The 20,141-nt window shown below is 47.0% G+C and overlaps 2 protein-coding genes and 1 long non-coding RNA gene across 6 annotated transcripts in view; 2 read left to right on the top strand and 1 right to left on the bottom strand.

The window, feature by feature from the left end:
• C9H10orf143 (chromosome 9 C10orf143 homolog) overlaps positions 1–4,925 on the bottom strand; it is a 47,952-nt gene extending 43,027 nt beyond the window's left edge. For 2 of the 4 annotated variants that reach the window (XM_023224238.2, XM_023224235.2), the window contains exon 1: positions 4,781–4,925. In XM_023224238.2, the coding sequence (XP_023080006.1) occupies positions 4,781–4,849 (69 nt within the window). In that variant the 5' untranslated portion in view covers positions 4,850–4,925. Of the gene's footprint in view, positions 1–3,546; positions 3,922–4,780 lie in introns of those variants that run through there. The other 2 variants (XM_023224237.2, XM_023224236.2) reach the window with 2 other exon arrangements.
• LOC111550711 (melanoma inhibitory activity protein 2-like) lies at positions 248–2,525 on the top strand. The gene is given in 4 exon segments (XM_023224234.2): positions 248–607; positions 609–2,337; positions 2,340–2,398; positions 2,400–2,525. Coding segments are annotated over 4 exon segments (2,157 nt in total). The 5' UTR covers positions 248–364.
• Positions 4,926–4,987: 62 nt separating the features above from the next.
• On the top strand, positions 4,988–18,194 carry LOC111550714. Its single transcript, XR_002734162.2, has 2 exons — positions 4,988–5,882; positions 17,814–18,194. It is a non-coding gene; the product is annotated as an uncharacterized LOC111550714 (long non-coding RNA).
• Positions 18,195–20,141: the final 1,947 nt, after the last annotated feature.

The raw sequence follows: 20,141 nt of genomic DNA, 5'->3' as shown, positions 1-20,141 counted from the left end.
CATCCCTCGGCTCCCCCCGCAGCCGGGTCCGCAATGGTCCGCTCCGGTTGCCGGCTGCGGATTCGGTTCCGGACAGAAGGCAGCGAGGTCTCCGCTGCTTGTGGTCGCTGGGTTACTGCAGCGACCGCCCGCCAGAGCAGCCTTGGCGCTACGGAGGAGCCAGGCGCTGGCTGGTCCTGGGGGAGCTACACAGGGTTGTGGCAGCACTGCCTACAGATTCTAATTCTAATCCTTATGGTTTCCATGGGAATTGGTGGTATGTGCCGCTGTTGTTGGATTTTTTGCTGTTCTCCTTTTTTTGCGGAGAAGTTTTAGATCGGTTAGGAGTCGGCTTTATGTGGGAAGAGAGAAAAAGCTTGCTATAATGCTTTCTGGACTAACTGAAGAAAAATGTAAACTACTTGAAAAATTTAGCCTTGTTCAAAAAGAGTATGAAGACTATGAAGTAACAGCATCTTTAGAGGATGCCAGCTTTGAGAATGCGGCAATGGAAGAACAAAGTTTGGAGGCAACCTGTGAAAATCTGAACAGGTCCAATTCTGAACTTGAGCATGAAATACTCCGTCTAGAAAAAGAGTTAACAGAAGAGAAATCTAAACATTCTCAAAAAAAATGAATTGATGGCAGATATTTCAAAACGGATACAGTCTCTAGAAGATGAGTCAAAATCCCTCAAATCACAAGTAGCTGGAGCCAAAATAATCTTCAAGATGTTTCAAATGACTGAAGAACGACTGAAGATAGCAATAAAAGATGCTTTGAATGAAAATTCTCAACTTCAGGAAAGCCAGAAACAGCTTTTACAAGAAGTTGAAGTATGGAAAGAACAAGTGAGTGAACTTGATAAACAGAAAATAACATTTGAAGACTCCAAAGTACATGCAGAACAAGTTCTAAATGATACAGCAAATCACATCAAGACTCTGACTGAACGCTTGCTAAAGATGAAAGATTGGACTGCTAGGCTTGGAGAAGACAGAACGGATGATGGTAACTTAGAAGTGAACAGTGAATCGGAAGATGGTGCTTACTTAGATGATCCTCCAAAAGGAGCTTTGAAGAAACTGATTCACGCTGCTAAGCTAAATGCTTCTTTAAAAACCTTACAAGGAGAACGAAACCAAATTTATATCCAGTTATCTGAAATTAATAAAACAAAGGAAGAGCTTACAGAGCATATTAAAAATCTTCAGACTGAACAAGCATCTTTGCAGTCAGAAAACACACATTTTGAAAGTGAGAATGAGAAGCTTCAACAGAAACTTAAAGTAATGACTGAACTATATCAAGAAAATGAAATGAAACTCTACAGGAAATTAACAGTAGAGGAAAATAACCAGTTAGAGAAAGAAGAGAAACTTTCTAAAGTAGACAAAAAGATCAGCCATGCCACTAAAGAGCTGGAGACCTATGGACAGCGAGCCAAAGATCTTGAAGAAGAATTGGAAAGAACTATTCATTATTATCAACAGCAGATTATTTCCCATGAGAAAAAAGCACATCGTAATTGGTTGGCAGCTTGGACTGCTGAAAGAAACCTCAATGATTTAAGGAAAGAAAATGCTAACAGACAAAAATTAACTAAAACAGGGTTTAAATTTGAACTTTTAGAAAAAGATCCTTATGTACTTGATGGTCCAAATACAGCATTTGGCAGAGAGCACTCCCCATATGGTCCCTCATCATTGGGTCAGCCTTTATCTGAAAAGAGAGCTTTTCTCTCTCCTCCAGCTGTGTTGGAGGGTCCACTCAGACTCTCACCTTTGCCTCCAGGGGAAGAAGGAAGCAGCTCAGGAGGCCCAGGGAATCCTCTGGACCATCAGATCATCAATGAAAGAGAATCAAGCTGTGAGAAGTTAACCCATCCTCACACGGCTCCTTCTGACACTGTGTCCCTGCCATCTCCGTGGGAACAGGACCGTAGGATGTTTCCTCCACCAGGACGATCATATCCCAATTCAGCTCTTCCTCCCCAAAGGCAAGACAGATTTTATTCTAACTCTGGTAGACCATCTGGACCAGCAGAACTCAGAAGTTTTAATATGCCTTCTTTGGATAAAATGGATGGGTCAATGCCTTCAGAAATGGAATCCAGTAGAAATGATACCAAAGATGATCTTGGTCATTTAAATATGCCTGATTCATCTCTCCCTGCTGAAAATGAAGCAACTGGCCCTGGCTTTGTTCCTCCACCTCTTGCTCCAATCAGAGGTCCATTGTTTCCAGTGGATACAAGGGGCCTGTTCACGAGAAGAGGACCTCCTTTGCCCCGACCTCCTCCAGGAACCAGGTTTGGAGCTTCTCAAGATTATTTTCCACGAAGGGACTTCCCAGGTCCGCACATGTTCCATTTGCAATGAGAAATGTCTATCCACCAAGGGGTTTTCCTCCTTACCTTCCCCTCAAGACCTGGATTTTTCCCCGCACCCCCACATTCTGAAGGTATAAATGAGTTCCCTTCTGGGCTGATATCGCCTTCAAATGAGCCTGCTACTGAACATCCAAAACTGCAGCAAGACACCTGACAATATTTTTGCTCTCTGCAAAAGTAATTCTGACTGATCTCATTTTCAGTTTAAGTAACTGCTGTTTCACTTTTGCTCAAATTGAAACTTAATGGAATTATAATTCTTAGGATAGTATTTTGTAAATAAGGATGATTTAAATATGAATCTTATGAGTAAATTATTTCCACTGTATTTTATTCTAGATAGTATAACCATTTTAATTTGATTAACTAATCCACTATTATAGAAACAATAGTGGGAGTTTTACATATGTAATCTTGCAGGTGGGGAGGCTTTAAATTCTAAAGGCTGTGTCTTTAAGCCAAGAATTGTATTTACTGTAGGTGTAGACAAATGTGAAAGTAACTTTATGCTTAACTAAATAAATTTTAGTTGATTAAAAGATTCAGATAATCTACATGATAACCATTCTATCACTAGCAGTATTTGCCATGTCTCCACTAAATGCACAGTTGCAGAAAACACAGCACGGCCTAACAGAAGCTCTTCGTTGCCTCTCACAGCTCCACACCACTCTTCTCTCAAGGAACAGCAGCACTGCCCTCCCAGGGCTCAAGTCAACCCTGGCATCACCCTGGACTCTGCCCTTCACATTACCCTGCCATAGCCACTCCATCAGTGAGACTGTCTGCTCTCCCTCTAAATATACAGTCACGTCTGTCTAGTATCACCACCCCACTGCCCTCTCTTGTGCAAGCCTCTGCCACTTCTCCTCTGACATACTACTGTAGCCACAAGCCTTGCCTCCCTGCCTGCACACTGACCGCACCTTTCATTTTCCAGGGCCGTGGAGTAAGGTCGAAACACATCAGCATAATCATGTCACTTTCCTGTTTGTTTTCCTACCATCTGGTAGCACGGTAGTGGTGATCCACTCTTGGCTATGCAGAGGAGGGTAACACCCAGGGGATGGTGAGATGGGAAGGAATCTAGGTCCCTGCATATCCCCTGATCTGGGTGCCACCAGCCCTACACCTATATTTAGTGACCCTGGGTTCCACCTTACTGGACTGCTCACCTTCATGCTGTTCTGTGCAGGAGAATCAAACTTCCATCTTGTTAGGGCCAGCATGCTTTGAAGGCTCTTGCTTACAAAAGCACCCTAACCTGCTATATTACTGTACTATACTATTACTATACTACATTACTATACCATATTATTAGTACATTACTGGGGTAACCTGCACCCTAGTAATGTAACAATTTGTACCTGGAGGAGGGGTGCGGCTGTGACAGAAATCTAAGTGGCACTGGCTTCACGACCAGGTAGTGGGAGGTGAGGAAAGAGGTGGTGCAGGGTAGAAAGCTAGTCATTCCTGCTACACAGTAAATACATCTTAAAAAATGCTGCCTGCATTAACTGGGAAGACAGATCCTGCACTTACCAAGCCTGTGTAGCTCTAGAAGGGGGAAAAAAAAAAAAAAAAAAAAAGCAAATTTGCGGTATGTTGGCTGCTCACTGCTGCCCTTAGCAAGGAACTTTGAAATAAATGAGGCTGAGTAAGAACTGGCCAATTTGCAAGCAGAGGTGGAAGATAAAATACAGTAACGTCAAGCAGCTCTGTCTTCCCGCTCCAATCCCGCAGTACTTCTTTCAGCTCCCCTAAGACGCTAAGCTTCTTCCTCCAACACTGTTTTTTGTCAGCTCCCATCCTACATACCCCTGGTCATCCTTCAAGTCTCACACATACCTGACGTACCCACTCACCCTGGGATCTTGTGCAAGCCTTCCCATTACCATCTCATATTACCCTCTTCTCATCAGTTAATGGACTCAGCCCAAGAAGCACTAACACGCTCAATGCGGGTAATTTTCTGCGCGTGTTCGCTCCCCACGTACCCGTCCCCCAACACCCAGCCCTGGGCTTGGCACGTGGCAAGCGCTCAGTGAAGGAGACTCATGAACAGTCAAGTGTAGACGGCAGGGGAAAACCTGACACGGATACCAAGCACCCGAGGTCCTGCTATGACTCCCGGCCCATGTTTTAGGGAGCCTGGGTCTGGAACCCCAGTGAGCGTGTGCTCAAGGTGCCCAGGTTCCGCGAGTCCGCGCAGGCGCGAAGTCGGGAGGGCGGTGTCACAACCCAGCCCGTAACGGGCCACGCCCTCCGAGGGACGTGCGCGCGCCTGCGAGTGGCTTGGGCCAGGCCTCCTCAGAGGCAGGGCCGCGCCCGCAAACACGAGGCGCGGTGGGAACCCGCCCAGGGGCCATCTGCCCTCCCGTCCCTAACGCCCAGGCCCCGGGGGCTCACCACGTCCCCCTGAACCTGCAGATCCTCCGCCCTCCGCCGCCGCCAGCGGCAGAGCGATAGGCTGTCCATGCAGCCACAGCGTCAAACCCTACGGGCCTCTCAGGCCTGGCCGAGGCCCGCGCTCCACGCCCCCTTCCGCACACGGCCCTGGGGAGCCAATGGGGAGGCTGAGGGGCGGGGCGCCGCGGAAGCGCGAGAGCACCAAGGCGAGGACCGCAGGCAGGAGCAGTAGAGACCTGAGTCTTCTGGGACTACTGGGGTGATGTGGGCGTTGTCCGTCTGCCTCAAGTCATTACTTCGCAGAGAGGTCGGCTTGTCGCTTCTCTCTTCACAGGAGCAGCCTTGGGGCTCCAAAGAAAGCATTCTTTCAGGATCACGCCAAACTTTTGACAACAGTCCGTGGATCGGCTGTAGGAGAGCCCGCCTCCTCTGTCTTATGATTGGTTGTTAGGCCTCGTGGGGCGCGGTCTCCCTGTGGCTGGTTGGCTAATAGATGGCGCAGCGGGCCAATTAGCTTGAGTGAGACAGCGGGTGTTTCTGGGAGTTGTGGTCCGCAGGGCTGCCTCGCTTCCGGGTGGGAGGGACTGGCGCCGCGGTGGGAAGGTGCAGAGCATTCAGGCCAGCCCCGCGCGGCACACGACTGTGGTGTCTGGTGACTGCTGGTTGGGAGGCCCCGGAAACACTTCTCCTCCCCTAGGCTGGAGGGCACTAGGAGGTCGCAGGTGCTGAGTTGCCAGGGCCTTTGGGCTGTGCTGAAGGGAAAAAGCACAGCCACTGTCGGGAGCGTGTGCTGCGGAGGTGGTTGCCGTCGTGATGTTCGCTCCGTCTAGCCCCTGCCGGGGATGCAGCCAACCAACCCTCAACAGCCGGCGGCGTTCTCTGGCCCGGCGCGGAGCTGAGCACCACTGAGCCCTCATCGTAGGGCACCGAGTTCCGGACTCCTCCAGCCGCTTGTCCAGGCCCCTCCTGCCTTAGCACGGAGCTCCCTTGATTGCTCCAAACAGCCCAGACCGGCGCCTTTTTTGGACGATTTAAAACGGGGCAATCCGTTGCCAGCGATTGGCTGGCAATGGTCACATGACCCTGTACGGGCCAGGGAGAGGTAAGCGAGGTCTGTTGAGGCAGAGTTTTGGGAAAGATTTTTCTTCTAGATAAAAAGGGAGGTGGGTGGGTGGGAGCTGTTTTCTTCTTGTTGTCCTTGCCCAGTGTTAAGTTTCCTGGAGTTGCGGCAGCCTTTTTGTCACCGTGAGGGCAGCTGGGGGGAACCCTAGGAAAGCCCATAGAGCCAGAACAGCCTGAGCCTCTGAACCAACCCACAACTGACTACCGGTCACTTTGTCGCGTGTCTGTGATTTGAGTCCATCATTCTGCAGTTGAAGGTATCCTTTGCACAAAGACCTGTTCTTAACCATTATGGTGAAACGCATGAATCGCTCTTCGGGCTATTTGCTGCATGATCCTCAGCAAATTAAATAGTTATCTCACTCAGTTTACTCGTTTATAAAGGATAGGATAATAAAGCATAGAGATTGTGAGGATTACGTGAGGCATTTACCTAGAAGGTACTTAGAACAATGCTGGACACAAACTAAGTACTTAACAAATGTTATATTTCTCCTACTAGTTAGTACTCCTAGGACTAATTGTGCCACCACTGGTTCACAGCCCCTTATCAAAAACCTTTTGATGTGTTTGTGAAATTCAGAATTTTTTGAATGTTTAAAAAAAGTGAGATATATTGTATACCCCCATAGTCAAACAATGTTTCTATAGCAGAAATGTGTGAGTCTTCACAAATATTCACCCTAAGTGGGATATATAAAGGTTGTAAAAAGGGCCAGGCACAGTGGCTTATGCTTGTAATCTCAGTACTTTGGAAGGCCAAAGCGTGAGGATTGCTTGAACCCAGGAGTTTGAGACCAACCTCGGCAACATAGTGAGACCCCGTCACTACAAAATAAAAATAAAAATAAATTAGCTGGGTGCTATGGTTCCCACCTGTAGTCCCAGCTACTCAGAAGGCTGAGATGGGAAGATAGATTGCTTAGGCCTGGAAGGTTGAGGCTGCAGTGGTTCCAGCCTGGGCAATAGAGTGAGACCCTGTCTCAAATCAAATAAATACAATAAATAAATAAAGGTTGTAAATAGTCTCATATTAGTTCAAATGAATTCACTCCAAGCGTGGGGAAAAACTAATTTGGAGGGCTTTCTGCATTTCAGAATTGAAAATAAGGTACGTCGTAGGCCTCTAAAAATGTTTGTCTTGCAGTTTAGATTAGATGACTTGCTTTGTTACCCTTTTTTGGTATCACTGGCCTTTATACTTATGGCTGCTTTTCAGATGTGTATAAGAACAAAATTTCAACAAATTTAGTTTCGAAGATCTGATTGGCTTTTATTAGCATTGCATGCACCAAGCAGTCTACAAGACAGAAAAGTGCTCCAGTGAGGACCGATTGGGTGAGTTTGACAGGCAGAAAAAAGTGGAGGAAGGCAGGAAGAATGAACAAATAGCAGAACAGTCATTTCAGTCATTTCAGGATGACTTCCCTTATAGAGGTGCAAACAAAATCTTGGCTTTATGTAATTTGGCTTTCATCTCTCTCCTGATTTCTCAGAAGATCTTATAAGTAAGCAACCCAGGTTTCAGTGTGGTGGCATGGATCCTTAGCATTAGTGACTCCAGTTTTGGCCTGCTGTCTTTCTTAAATGGATGCATGAGGTGACCGTTTGGTAATGGGGGGGACTACTTAGCCTAGGAATGAGACATAGCAATAGGTATATTCAGAAAGATGCAGTTTAGCTTAGCACACTATTTTCCAAGCATCAGTCACGAGTACTAACTGCAAAGGTGTATGCTAAAATTCTCCTATTATTTACATAGTACATTTATTTAAATTCTCAATATCATAAGTTTGAAAAATTTTAAGAATAATATGTAACATCTATAAAATGATGGTTTGAATGCTCACTACTTTAGTATATTAAATAGATTAATTATTAGAAGAAAATATGGGAGCCCAGGCACAGTGACTCATGCCTGTAATCCCATCACTTTGGAAGACCAAGACGGGCAGATTGCCTGAGGCCAGGAGTTGGAGACCAGCTGGTCAACATGGCAAAACCCTGTCTCTACTAAAAATACAAAAATTAGCCAGGCATGGTGGCGAATGTCTGTAATCCCAGCTTTTTGGGAGGCTGACGCATGAGAATTGCTTAAACTCCAGAGGCGTAGGTTGCAGTGAGTCAAGATTATGCCACTGCACTGCAGCTTAGGTGACAAAACAAAACTCTGTCTCAAAAAAAAAAAAAAAAAAGAAAGAAAAATTGCCTGGGTGCGGTGGCTCACGCCTGTAATCCCAGCACTTTGGGAGGCTGAGGCGGGTGGATCACGAGGTCAGGAGATCAAGACCAGCCTGGCCACCATGGTGAAACCCTGTCTCTACTAAAAATACAAAAAATTAGCCAGGTGTGGTGGCACACACTTGTAGTCCTAGCTACTTGGAAGGCTGAGGCAGGAGAATCACTTGAACCTGGGAGGCAGAGGTTGCAGTGAGCTGAGACTGCACCACTCCACTCCAGCCTGGGCGACAGAGCGAGACTCCGTCTCAAAAAAAAAAAAAGAAAAGAAAATATGGGAAAGCTTCATGATATTGATTTCCTGCATATGACACCGAAAGTACAGTCAATAAAAGAAAAAAAAATAGATAATTTGAAACTATATCAAAATTTAAAATTTTGTACATCAAAGGACACTATTAATCCAGTGAAAAGGCAACCCAGGAAATGGAGAAAATATTTTCAAATCGCATATCTGATAAGGAGTTAATATCCAGATTATACAAAGAATGCCTGGCTGGGTGCAGTGGCTCATGCCCAGGAGTTCAAGACCAGCATAGGCAACAAAGCAAAACCCCATCTCTAAAAATAAAATAAAAATTGTTTCTCATGGCCAGGCATGGTGACGCGTACCTGTAACCCCAGCAGTTTGAGAGGCATAGGTGGGGAGATCACTTGAACTCTGGAGTTCTAGGCCAGCCTGGGCAGCATAGGGAGAGCCAGGTTTCTACAAACAAATATATATATACACACACACACACACATATATATTTTATGTATATATTATATATATATACACACACACACACACACATATATATTAGCTTGGCATGGTGGCGTGCACCCGTAGTCCCAGCTACTCAGAAGCCTGTGGTGAGAGGATCACTTGAGCCCAGGAGGTCAAGGCTGCAGTGAGTCATGATCATGCCACTGCACTCCAGCTGGGGCGACACAATAAGACCCTGCCTTAAATAAATAAATAAATAAAAACCTGTTTATGCACCACTTACTGTCATCTTGCACACCGCCTTCAGGGGAAGTGGCTCTCAGGTGGAAGGTGATTTGAGTTCAGTCCCACCCTGCCAGTTTCCAGCACCTGGACAAAGCTGCTTGAACCTCTAAGTCCCCTTCCCCTTTTTGGTGCATAAAATTGGAATAAGAAAACCTGGCACGGTGGCACATACCTTTAGTCCCAGCTACTCGGGAGGCTGAGGCAGGAGGGTTGCTGGAGACCAGGAGTTTGAGGCTACAGTGTGCTATGGTGTAACCTGTGAATGGCCACTGCATTCTAGCCTGGAGAACATAGGGAGACCTTGTCTAAAAACTAGAGAAATAAAATTAAGAATTGGGATGCTAATAGTGTCTACCTCAGTGGAATACTTTTGGGTTTTTTGTTTTTTGTACTTTTTTTTTTCCCCGAGACGGAGTGTTGCTCTGTCGCCCAGGCTGGAGTGCAGTGGTGTGATCTCGGCTCACTGCAACCTCTTCCTCCCGGGTTCAAGCAGTTCTCCTGCCTCAGCCTCCTGAGTAGCTGGTATTACAGGCACTCGCCACCACACCTGGCTAATTTTTGTATTCTTAGTAGAGATGGGGTTTCACCATGTTGGCCAGACTGGTCTCAAACTCTTGACCTCTTAATCCACCCACCTCGGCCTCCCAGCGTGCTGGGACTACAGGCGTGAGCCACCGCACCCGGCCACTTTGGAGTTTTAAGTGAGATGCTGTCTGTGACTGTGGGGTGGTGAGCACTGCGTCTGGTAAGCTCTCAACTAATGGTAGCTGGTGTGACTGTCTCTAGTCTTTCTCCAACTGAGCACGTAGCCTTTCCCCTTTCTGGATCACATAGAGTTCAGGAAGTTTCCAGAGAGGTTTGACTTGGTAGTGGCTCCTGTACTCAACTGACGAATATTTGTTTCTGAGCCTCAGTTCCCTCCTCTATAAAATAGGAATAACATAGACTGCTCCTGTCGCCTGCCTTCCAGAGAAGTCAGAGCTTCCAAGAGTGGCTGCTGATTTGCCAATGAACACACTCATCTTGGCCATGCCAAGGGGCATCTGTGTGTGTGGTGGGGCCAGGCCAAGGAGCAGTTCAATTCAACTGTTGCAACGCCATTACTTCTGTTCTTCCATTTACCCAGTCTTCCCCCTTTCAAACTCCCATGACGTCTTTTAAAAAGCACCGTGTCTGCTCATCTTACTGAGATGTACAAGATCACAGGTAAAGCCTGTAGTAGGGAGCCTGGCATGGAGTAGGCATTTCAGAGGCGCTCCTTCCATTCTCTGCTGCCCTCTCATTTAAACATTCCCAGCACTTCCCTGGGCACTAGAATAAGGTTAGTTTTTACCTTTGAAATTTACCGTTTCTTTAGATATTATAGTAACAATAATTGGTTATCGTCTTTACCTGGAAAGGCTTCCCCGTTGGATTAGTCTATTTTGTACTGCTGTAAAGGAATAACTGAGGCTGGGTATTTACAAAGCAAAGAAGTTTATTTGTCTCACAGTTCTACAGGCTGTCCACAAAGCATGGTGTCAGCATCTGCTTCCGGTGAGGTCTCAGGAAGCTTTCAATCACGGTAGAAGGCCAAGGGGCAGCGGGGTCTCACATGGCAAGAGAGGGAGGAGGAGGTGCCAGGCTCTTTAAACAATCAGCTCTTGCGTGAACTCACAGAGCCAGAACTCACTCAGTACCTGGAGGACGACGTGGAGACATTAACGAGAGATCCACCCCCATGACCCAAACTCGTCCCACTATGCCCACCTCCAGCACTGGTGGTCACAGTTCAACGTGAGATTTGGAGGGGACAAACATCCAAACTGTGTCACCCCTCAACCCCTCAACTGCCCCTGGTTTGCTCCTGGTTTTCCAGATTTTGACTGAAATGTCCTCTTCCCAGCAAAGCCGTGTGGACCACCCAGGTTAAAGCAGCCACTTGGTGCTGGCCTGTGTAGCCCAATTCCAGTTCTCCAGGGTGCTCATCACTCTGTGGCAGTTTCTCTTCTGGTTTGTGAGAGAAAAATAAATCTTGAGGCTCCAAAATCACTAAAGGGAAAAGTCAAGCTGAGAACTGCTTAGGGCAAACCTGCCTCCCCTTCTATTCAAAGTCACCGCTTTGCTCACTGAGATAAATGCATATCTGATTGCCTCCTTTGGAGAGGCTCATCTCAAACTCAAAAGAAGGCAACCATGTGTCTCTTACCTACCTATGACCTGGAAGCCCCCTCCTGCTTCAAGTTGTCCTGCCTTTCTGGACTGAACCAATGAACATCTCACATATGTTGATTGATGTCTTGTATCTCCCTAAAATGTATAAAACCAGACTGTGCTCCAACCACCTTGGGCACATGTCATCAGGACATCCTGAGGCTGGGTCACGGGCATGCATCCTCAACCGGCAAAAATAAACCTTCTAAATTAACTGAGACCCGTCTCGGATATTCGGGGTTCACACGTTGATGTTCTGTACTCTCCCCCCAACCCCCCAGAGTGCTTGTTCCCCGCTGTCCAGAGCCAGGCACACTGCAGGCACTCAGGAAAGAAATGTGCCAACAGAGACTTTGCTAGTTAGCCTGGAACCTTTGATTTCATTTAATTATCACAGTAATACCGCAGGACTATCCTCATGTTCAGACAAAAAAACTGAAGCTCGGAGAAGTTACCCATGGTGCCCGGGGCTGCAAGGCCACCAAGTGGCAGACCTGAATTCAACCAAGTCCATCTGGTTTCCCACCCTTCTGTGCCCAGCAGCCTTTGGGTTCCCACCTAAAGCCTGCTTATTAAGCTGCAAGTCTTCCTGAAAACAAGGTGAGTTAGACAAAAACAGCAACCCACAGCTGTATCTTGTCAGTTACCCCAAAGGCCTCCATTTCCCAGTGGCACTTTCCGGGCGCCCTGCTGGGGAGTGACGTGCAAGGCCCAGGGCGTGGCTTTCTGACATGAGCCTCTGTTGCACACCCTTGTGTGCTCTTTATTCTGACACACCCCTTTGAGTCTGAAGTGGCTTGTGCAGGGCCATGTGCGATTAAGGGCTTTGCCTGCCTCCCCACCTGGCTCCTTGCTGGTCCCGCTTACCACCCCGCTGCCAGTGCCTGCGCTACCCCGGGGCCGTGCATTCCAGGCTTGGCTTCATGCCACGCACTTTCCACCTCTCTCCTGCAAACTCCAGCCAGGGACCCGCTGCGTGGGGACTTCACGTTGTGGCTCAGGCTGGCTCCTCTGACCTGAGCACTTGGTCCTCCAAAGGAGCTCCCCCTTCTGCTGGCCATCCGCGTTTGCTCACCTGGACTTGCTGAGGGAGCTCAGGTGCCCTGTGTCTGCTTATCTGTGTGTCCTGGCGCCCAGGGCAGGCAGGGCCCAGAGTGGATGCCTGCTCAAGGCCGGGGATAGGTGAGTTCAGCAGTTAGCTGTGGGGTGTCTGCTCAGGCCCAGCCCTGGGGGAGCCTCTAGGAGGGGTACCCCTGCCCTCTTGCCCTCTCTGCAGGAGAGGCTCCAGTGAAGCAGACACAGCTCGACGTTAAGTGAGACAAGTCGGTGAGAATGCACAAGCCACGCAGACGCTGCTTCGTGATTTTCTCGTGACATCTGACACTTGTGTGTTCAAATCGCATCACTCAAGAGTAGCTGCATAGGACTGCCCTGGGAGGGTTTCCCGCCTTGCTGTCTCTCCTCTCTCCTGTCTAGACTCGGTCTTTAGCCCTCTCCTCTCCCTGTGGACAGGGCAGTTGTACTTGCCTAAGAGGATTAGAACCTGAAGGATGCCCTTGTCCCTACAAGGGAGGTCACACATTTGTTTTGGTGAGGGTCATGGTTTTGTTCCAGTATCATTTTAGCTTAGGCTGCATTTTCTTTTATAAGACTCAGTTTAAGACTTTTCTACCTGCTCATAAAAGTGAGATTTAAAAAAGAGAAAGACTTTTCTAAATGCAATCCTTGTAACAATCCAGAAATACATCATTAAAACAAAAAAGAAAGTAACAACCCACTATTCTTCAACTTTCTTTTCTTTTCTTTTCTTTTTTTTTGACAAGAGTTTTGCTCTTGTTGCTCAGGCGGGAGTGCGATGGTGCGATCTCAGCTCACCACAACCTCTGCCTACTGGGTTCAAGCAATTCTGCCTCAGTCTCCTGAGTAGCTAGGATTACAGACATGCGCCACCATGCCTGGCTAATTTTGTATTTTTAGTAGAGATGGGATTTCTCCATGTTGGTCAGGCTGGTCTCGAACTTCTCCCCACCTCAGGTGATCCACCCGCCTTGGCCTCCTAAAGTGCTGGGATTACAAGCGTGAGCCACGGCATCTGGCCTCAACTTTCAAAATAATACCTCTACATGCAGACTTGTAATCTAAGCCAGTGCCCTGAATTATTTTCTGACATTGTGAATGTGCTTTTTAAGGACGATAAAGAAACATAATTATTTAATATCAAAAGACTTTAGGCCAGGCGCGGTGGCTCATGCCTGTAATCCCAGCACTTTGGGAGGCTGAAGTGGGTGGATCACTTGAGGTCAGGAATTCGAGACCAGCCTGACCAACATGGTGAAACCCCATCTCTACTAAAACTAAAAATTAAAAAAATAGCCAGGTGTCATGGCGGGCACCTGCGATCCCAGCTGCTCAGGAGATTGAGGCATGAGCATCGCTTGAACCTGGGAGGCGGAGGTTGCAGTGAGCCAAGATCTCGCCCACCACTGCACTCCAGCCTGGGTGGCAGAGTAAGACCCTGTCTCAAAAAACAAAAAAGTCTTTATGACCAGTGCAAATTAGAGATCTATATGACACGCTGTGTAATGTATATGCCCAAGTCCATCTCACAATGGTACTATAAACACACACTGTATACAGAAGGTAAGAATTTTAGGGCTGGGCGCCGTGGCTCAAGCCTGTAATCCCAGCACTTTGGGAGGCCGAGACGGGCGGATCACGAGGTCAGGAGATCGAGACCATCCTGGCTAACACGGTGAAACCCTGTCTCTACTAAAATACAAAAAATTAGCCGGGCGTGTTGGCGTGCGCCTGTAGTCCCAGCTACTCGGGAGGCTGAGGCAGGAGAATGGCGTGAACCCGGGAGGCAGAGCTTGCAGTGAGCTGAGATCAGGCCACTGCACTCCAGCCTGGGCGACAGAGCGAGACTCCGTCTCAAAAAAAAAAAAAAAAAAAAAAAAATTTTATAGTCTGTCATTTTGCATTTTCTTCATAGGTGCTGTTGATAAATAAAAATATTAATAAACCACAAATGTACCTTCCAAAGTTAATAGCTTTATGTTTGACTGGAACGTACTGTCTCCCATCTTAACCTACCCCTGCTTCTAATAGCTTGACAATGTTTGTTAAATGCCACACACCAATGTCTTTTCTAAGTCATGCTTTGTTTCAACAATGGATTGAAATTTTACCATGATGTTTTATATTTCATCCTAAACTTTTTTATTTTCAAGTGTATGAAGTCACATTGGTGATGTCTGATAATCCATTTTGGACATGTATTTTCATATAAATTATAGGACATTTTTGCCTTTCAGTTCTCACAACATAGTAAGGAAAAAAAACCCAGCATGTGGCAATATGACTGATGCCATGTTAGTGTGTGGTTGGAAATAATAAAGATTATAAATGACTCCATAGGTGTAGAAAATAAGGGGAGAAGACTTATTGGGGAGAAGTAAAAAAGCTTGTTTTCTTTATGCATAGCAGAAAGAAGGCACCATGACTGATATATTACTATTCACCTTCTTTTTATTTCTAAGGGGGTTTTTATTAACCCCTTTTTATCAATCAAAATAAATTGATTGCCAGTGAATGCAATATTTTCTGACTATTTGAAATTATACAATGAAAGCAAAGACATGTAAACTCACATACTACATTTGCTGACAAACAAAAGACAACCTTCCCCCCCTCCAAAAGGATTGCTAAATAGTTAAAGATTGTTATAGCTATCCCTTAAAAAAAGAACATTTTAGGCCAGGCATGGTGGTTCTCACCTGTAATCCCAGCACTTCGAGAGGCCAAAGCAGAGGATCTTTTGAGCCCAGGAGTTGGAGAGCAGCCTTGGAAACATAGGGAGACCCCAATCTCTATGAAAAATAAAAATAAAAGTATCTGGGTGTGGTGGCACACGACTGTGGTCCCAGCTACTTGGGAGGCTGAGGCAGAGGATCCCTTGAGCCTGGGTGGTCTAGGATGCGGTGAGCCATGATCACACCACTGCACCCCAGCCTGGGTGAAAAAGTAAGACCCTTTTTCAAAGAAAATAATATTTTATTTAAGGATAGGATTAGGCCTTGGGATTCCTTTGGAATTAAACTTCATCCAGCTGTGTTAGTGGTCATGTATCATTAAATAACAGAATACTGTTATTCAATAAATATATCCCATCATAAAAGGACATGTTTCTTTAGGGCAAATACAGTTATGACCAATCTCAGTCCTGGGCAAGGAATTATATACTTACCTGATTCAAGAAGGGAGAAAACAAGGTGGTCAGGAATACATCTGTGATTCACTCCCTCAAGAGGCAGTCCGGTGACACGGTTTGCCTGTGTCCCCACCCAAATCTCTTCTTGAATTGTAGCTCCCATAATTCCCACGTGTTGTGGGAGGTAATTGAGTCACGGGGGTGGGTTTTTCTTGTGCTGTTCTCCTGATAGTGAGAAATCTCATGAGATCTGATGGTTTTACAAAGGGGAGTTCCCTGCATAAGCTCCTTGCCTGCCTCCATGTGAGACACGACTTTGCTCCTCCTTTGAGTTCTGCCATAATTGTGAGGCCTCCCCAGCCATATGGAACTGTGAGTCCATTAAACCTCTTTCCTTTATAAATTACCCATCTTGGGTATGTCTTTTTTTTTTGAGACAGAATTTCACTCTTACTGCCCAGGCTGGAGTGCGATGGCACGATCTCAGCTCACCGCAACCTCTGTCTCCCAGGTTCAAGTGATTCTCCTGCCTCAGCCTCCCGAGTAGCTGGGATTACAGGTGCCTGCCACCATGCCTGGTTAATTTTGTATTTTTAGTAGAGATGGGGTTTCTCCATGTTGGCCAGGCTGGTCTGAAACTCCCCACCTCAGGTGATCCACCCGCCTCAGCCTCCCAAAGTGCTGGGATTATAGGCGTGAGTCATCGCGCCGGGCCAGTATGTCTTTATTAGCAGCATGAAAACTGACTAATACATCTGGTCACTCTTAGCATAATGACAAAGAATGTGCACAGACTAAAAAATAAGGGTTTCAACCTAACTGGTGAGAGCATTCCTCTTGGTGTTCTCCAGGAAGAAGGCCAGAGAGTTTGGGACAACAGAAATAAAACAGTGGTTTTGAAAATGGGGCCAAACTGTGCCCCCCGTGGAGGGGCTGAGAAGGAGGGAGCGGGGCACTGAGCCCTCTGTTTGTTCGGCCTCTGGGCTCTCTGCCTCCCACCATCAGCCCTCAGGGCAGCTGCTGCTTACTGGCCACCTGGCTGCTGATGGGCTTGGTGACCAGCAGAGCTGCCCTCTTGTGTCTGTGCAGAGTCAGCCAGATGTGGCTCAGCACAGATCTTTCCCTCGGTTTCATGGAGTAAAAGGTTCCTCATTAGGGCCCCACACATCCGTCTCTCATCATAGGAGGGTGACTTTCTTCCTGCTTCCACTTCTTAGTCATTTCAACCAGCGACGAACTGGAAAAAGAACATATATGTTATGGTGGGAAAGTATGAAAGTAATGTTGGCATGGAGTGTTTCAATGAGATGTTTCTTCTGATTAAAGCATGTTTTATTTGATGGGCAAGTAATAGATACGACCTCAGATGTAGGCTAATCATGGATTCAATAGCAAGCTTCCACTTGACTCTTAGGAAATTAGCTCCTTCACCAGAACATTCCCGCTGTATTTCTTTCTTTCTTTCTAAATACCATCAGGCAACTGGGGCCTATGCATCCTCCAAAAATTAGTGGTTTGTTTTTTCTTTTCTTTTTTGGTTTGTTCTAGAAGAAGAAATTTAAAGCCAGCCATTGTTTTACAGAAAAATCATTGTGCCATTGAAACCCAAAGTGTGCCATCCAATCTGGAGGCCACGGGAACCATGAATCCTTTCAGAGTTTGAAGCAAATGCAAAACTGTTCACGTCATCCTGGGTTATTTTATTGTTTCACCACCTTCCTGAAATGGAACTCGAACTTCATTTAGAGTAGCTCTCTGGCACGCTGGCATGGGGGCTCCCAGAGCTGAAAGAGCAAGGGGTGCCATAAGAACCAGGCGTTCTGCCCTGACCGGCCCACCTCACTCTCGGCAGAGGGAGGCATTTGTGGTGGGCCAATGTTTATGCAGCTTCAGCCTGGACAACTCCAGAAGAAACTCAAGAACACAAATTTAGATGATTAACAAAATAGTCTGTGTTCCATCTTCCTGCACTGGGGGGAAATGTCACTTGTTTTTTAGAGGAGAGAGAGAACGGGAAGGAAGCCACTGCAGGTGTGGTAGACATTGGAGGACTCGGGGCAAGTATAAAATTGCTGTGGCCACTGATTTAACTAAGTTTCAACCAAGTAGCTTTTCAGGTTGGGTGACATCTGCTACATGCTAGAACTAGCTATGGAGTGTGTGCTTTGGCCCCAGCTTGGAGCCCAGAACCATTAGCGTGTATCACCGAGCTGTGTTTGTAAGGGTTGTATGTATTTTTAGTGTTTCCCAGACCTTTCTACCCTGATTGCCTTCCACAGGTAGGAGCCGCTGACTGTACCTGGTGCCTGAGGCCACTCCAGTGGTCCCCTCTGGGAGGTGATGCTTCTGTGCAAAAGCAGCCTGTGAAAGAATGTCAAGGTCAGCGGAAGAGAGGGCACACGCCTTCCAAGGAGGTGGTGTGGGTTGGGACCCAGTGTCCTGGAAGGGACCTCCTTCAGGCGAGAACTCTTGAAGCCAGATAGCATGGAAGAACCTGAGTATAGAACTTGACACCAAGGAAAGCTCCTCTGTGTCCTTAGTTTCTTAGATATGAAATGTGAACTACAAATGACAGCAGAAAATTAACTCCAACTGGACTTGGAGGATAAATACACATACACACACAATACTATTTACATATAAAACATTGTGACTCAAAAGGAGAGAAAATGTAGCTGCATGTAAACATCCGTGGCAATTAGGTATACACCCTCAGTGACCAGCAAATAGCATTTGGTGTGTCTGGGGTGATCGCCACAGGAACTGGGCCTTCGGTTAGTAACGATGCTTTGGAAGCGTGCATGCCAGTCATAACGTGGAGGGCTCTTCCTCTCCCCCTCCCGGTGTTAACATGCTTTCATATGGCCAGCATGGTCTTGATAAATCTTGGCAGGATCTCAAATAGCCTAGTGAAACGGGAAGAGAAGAAGAAGGTGTTAAAAGTTTGCAGGTCAGGGGAAAAGCACATGTTTTGGGTGGGTCGGCAGAGCCTCCACAAATACAGCATCAGTTTGTGTGAATTCTCAGCTGTGGTTTCTCAGGTTGGATAAAGAAGCCGCCCAACAAAGGCTGCTGTTTCGCCCGCCTGAAGAGGCACTTATGCCACCTACAGCCTGGAATCTGGCACTACAATTCGTGCCCAACTCTGGCTCGTCCTAGGTGGGAGAGATTAGAATCTATGCAGGGAATGCAAAATGGGCAGGCAATTCCAAGGTGAGTTTTTCTTCCCTCCGGTAAATTGTAAACAATTAAAAACATGTTTGAAAATTATTTTAACTAAGTAATTTTTGGAGATTGCAGCAGCTGGGTTGGGATTTATGAATTACATTTCTTACAAATACATTTCTTCTAGAGAAATTCCCGTGGGACATAATCACTTTTCCCCCCTGCATAGCAGTCCCACAACTCAACCCCAGGCTAGACTGGGCTACTGGGTACACACTTGGCCAGACAGTCTCAGCTTCTTAGGGGAAAGCAGATTACTGTGAAGCCATCAGATAAGACATACTTCTGAAAAGAAATGGAATGTACTTTTATTGGCAAAGCCAAGATGAAGTATGTCTTGAAATCTGTTTTACAAATAAACTTACACATAAATTGTCCATCCACTGCTTGGAAATCTTTTTTCATGTTTGAGGAGCTGTCAGAGGTCTCTAATAAACAGTGAGTCTTATTTAGTTTACTGGATATGTAATTCTTCTTTTCTTTGAAAATAATTATTTTTCAAGCAAGTGCAGCAAAAATACAACCAATAAAAATCTAGCTATGACAGCATAAACAACCTTTATAGCACACATATACATAGACTTCTTCCAATAAAAGCAGTTCCTGGCAAGAAAGGGGACAGAAAATTGGCTGATGTGTTCCCAGATAAGTTCTGGACTCCTAAGGGCTGAGAGAAGAGTCCTCACAGCCCATCCCCAACTCCCCATCCCAGACGGGTCCTTGGTTAGGGGGAGGGAGGGGGGTCCCCATTGCCAGAGTGGCTTGGGCTAAGGAGAAGGGATGGGCTGCTGTCAACGTGGAGTCAGGGGAGACCCTTCCCAAGGCCCCTCCTTGGGGCCAGGAAGTCTGCTGGACAGAGGCTGAACCCCGCTGCAGGCTCCGGAGGACGGGTGGGAGACCGGCCACTGTTCAGACTCCTTATTCTCGTTCCAGGCCAATTGTCCCCGCGGGAGGGCGGTGCCAGGGTGGGTGGCAGGGCTGGGGGTGGGGTAGGGGTCAACTTCGGATAATCTGGTCCAGGCGTTCTGCTCTGGGTTGGGTCGACCCGGTTCGCGGGGAGGCTGTTTGTCCCGGGCCTTCCCATCCCGCGCCCTCCCATCCCCAGCCCTCCCATCCCGAGCCCAGGCGAGCAGCGTTGGGGGTCGGGGCGGGGCTGCTACCCGGGAGCCTGGGGTTGCAAGTTCTCGGCAGACGTGCGGGTGCTCATTTATGCTTTTTATAGTAGCTGGAGAAGATGTTATCGCAGCTTGAGAACAGAAATTAAAATATGTATCCTTCAGGTGCAAATCTACTGTACTTACAGTTTTACTGTTTCTCTGCAGGGGGGCTCCATTAATCTTGTAAGAGTGAAATTCCTAAGGAAATTAATTCCCTCCAGTTGG

Source organism: Piliocolobus tephrosceles, chromosome 9 (assembly GCF_002776525.5).
Source record: "Piliocolobus tephrosceles isolate RC106 chromosome 9, ASM277652v3, whole genome shotgun sequence".
NCBI classification, from domain to species: domain Eukaryota; kingdom Metazoa; phylum Chordata; class Mammalia; order Primates; family Cercopithecidae; genus Piliocolobus; species Piliocolobus tephrosceles.
The sequence above is the reverse complement of the archived record's forward strand: the minus strand, read 5'-3'. Positions and strand labels throughout refer to the sequence as shown.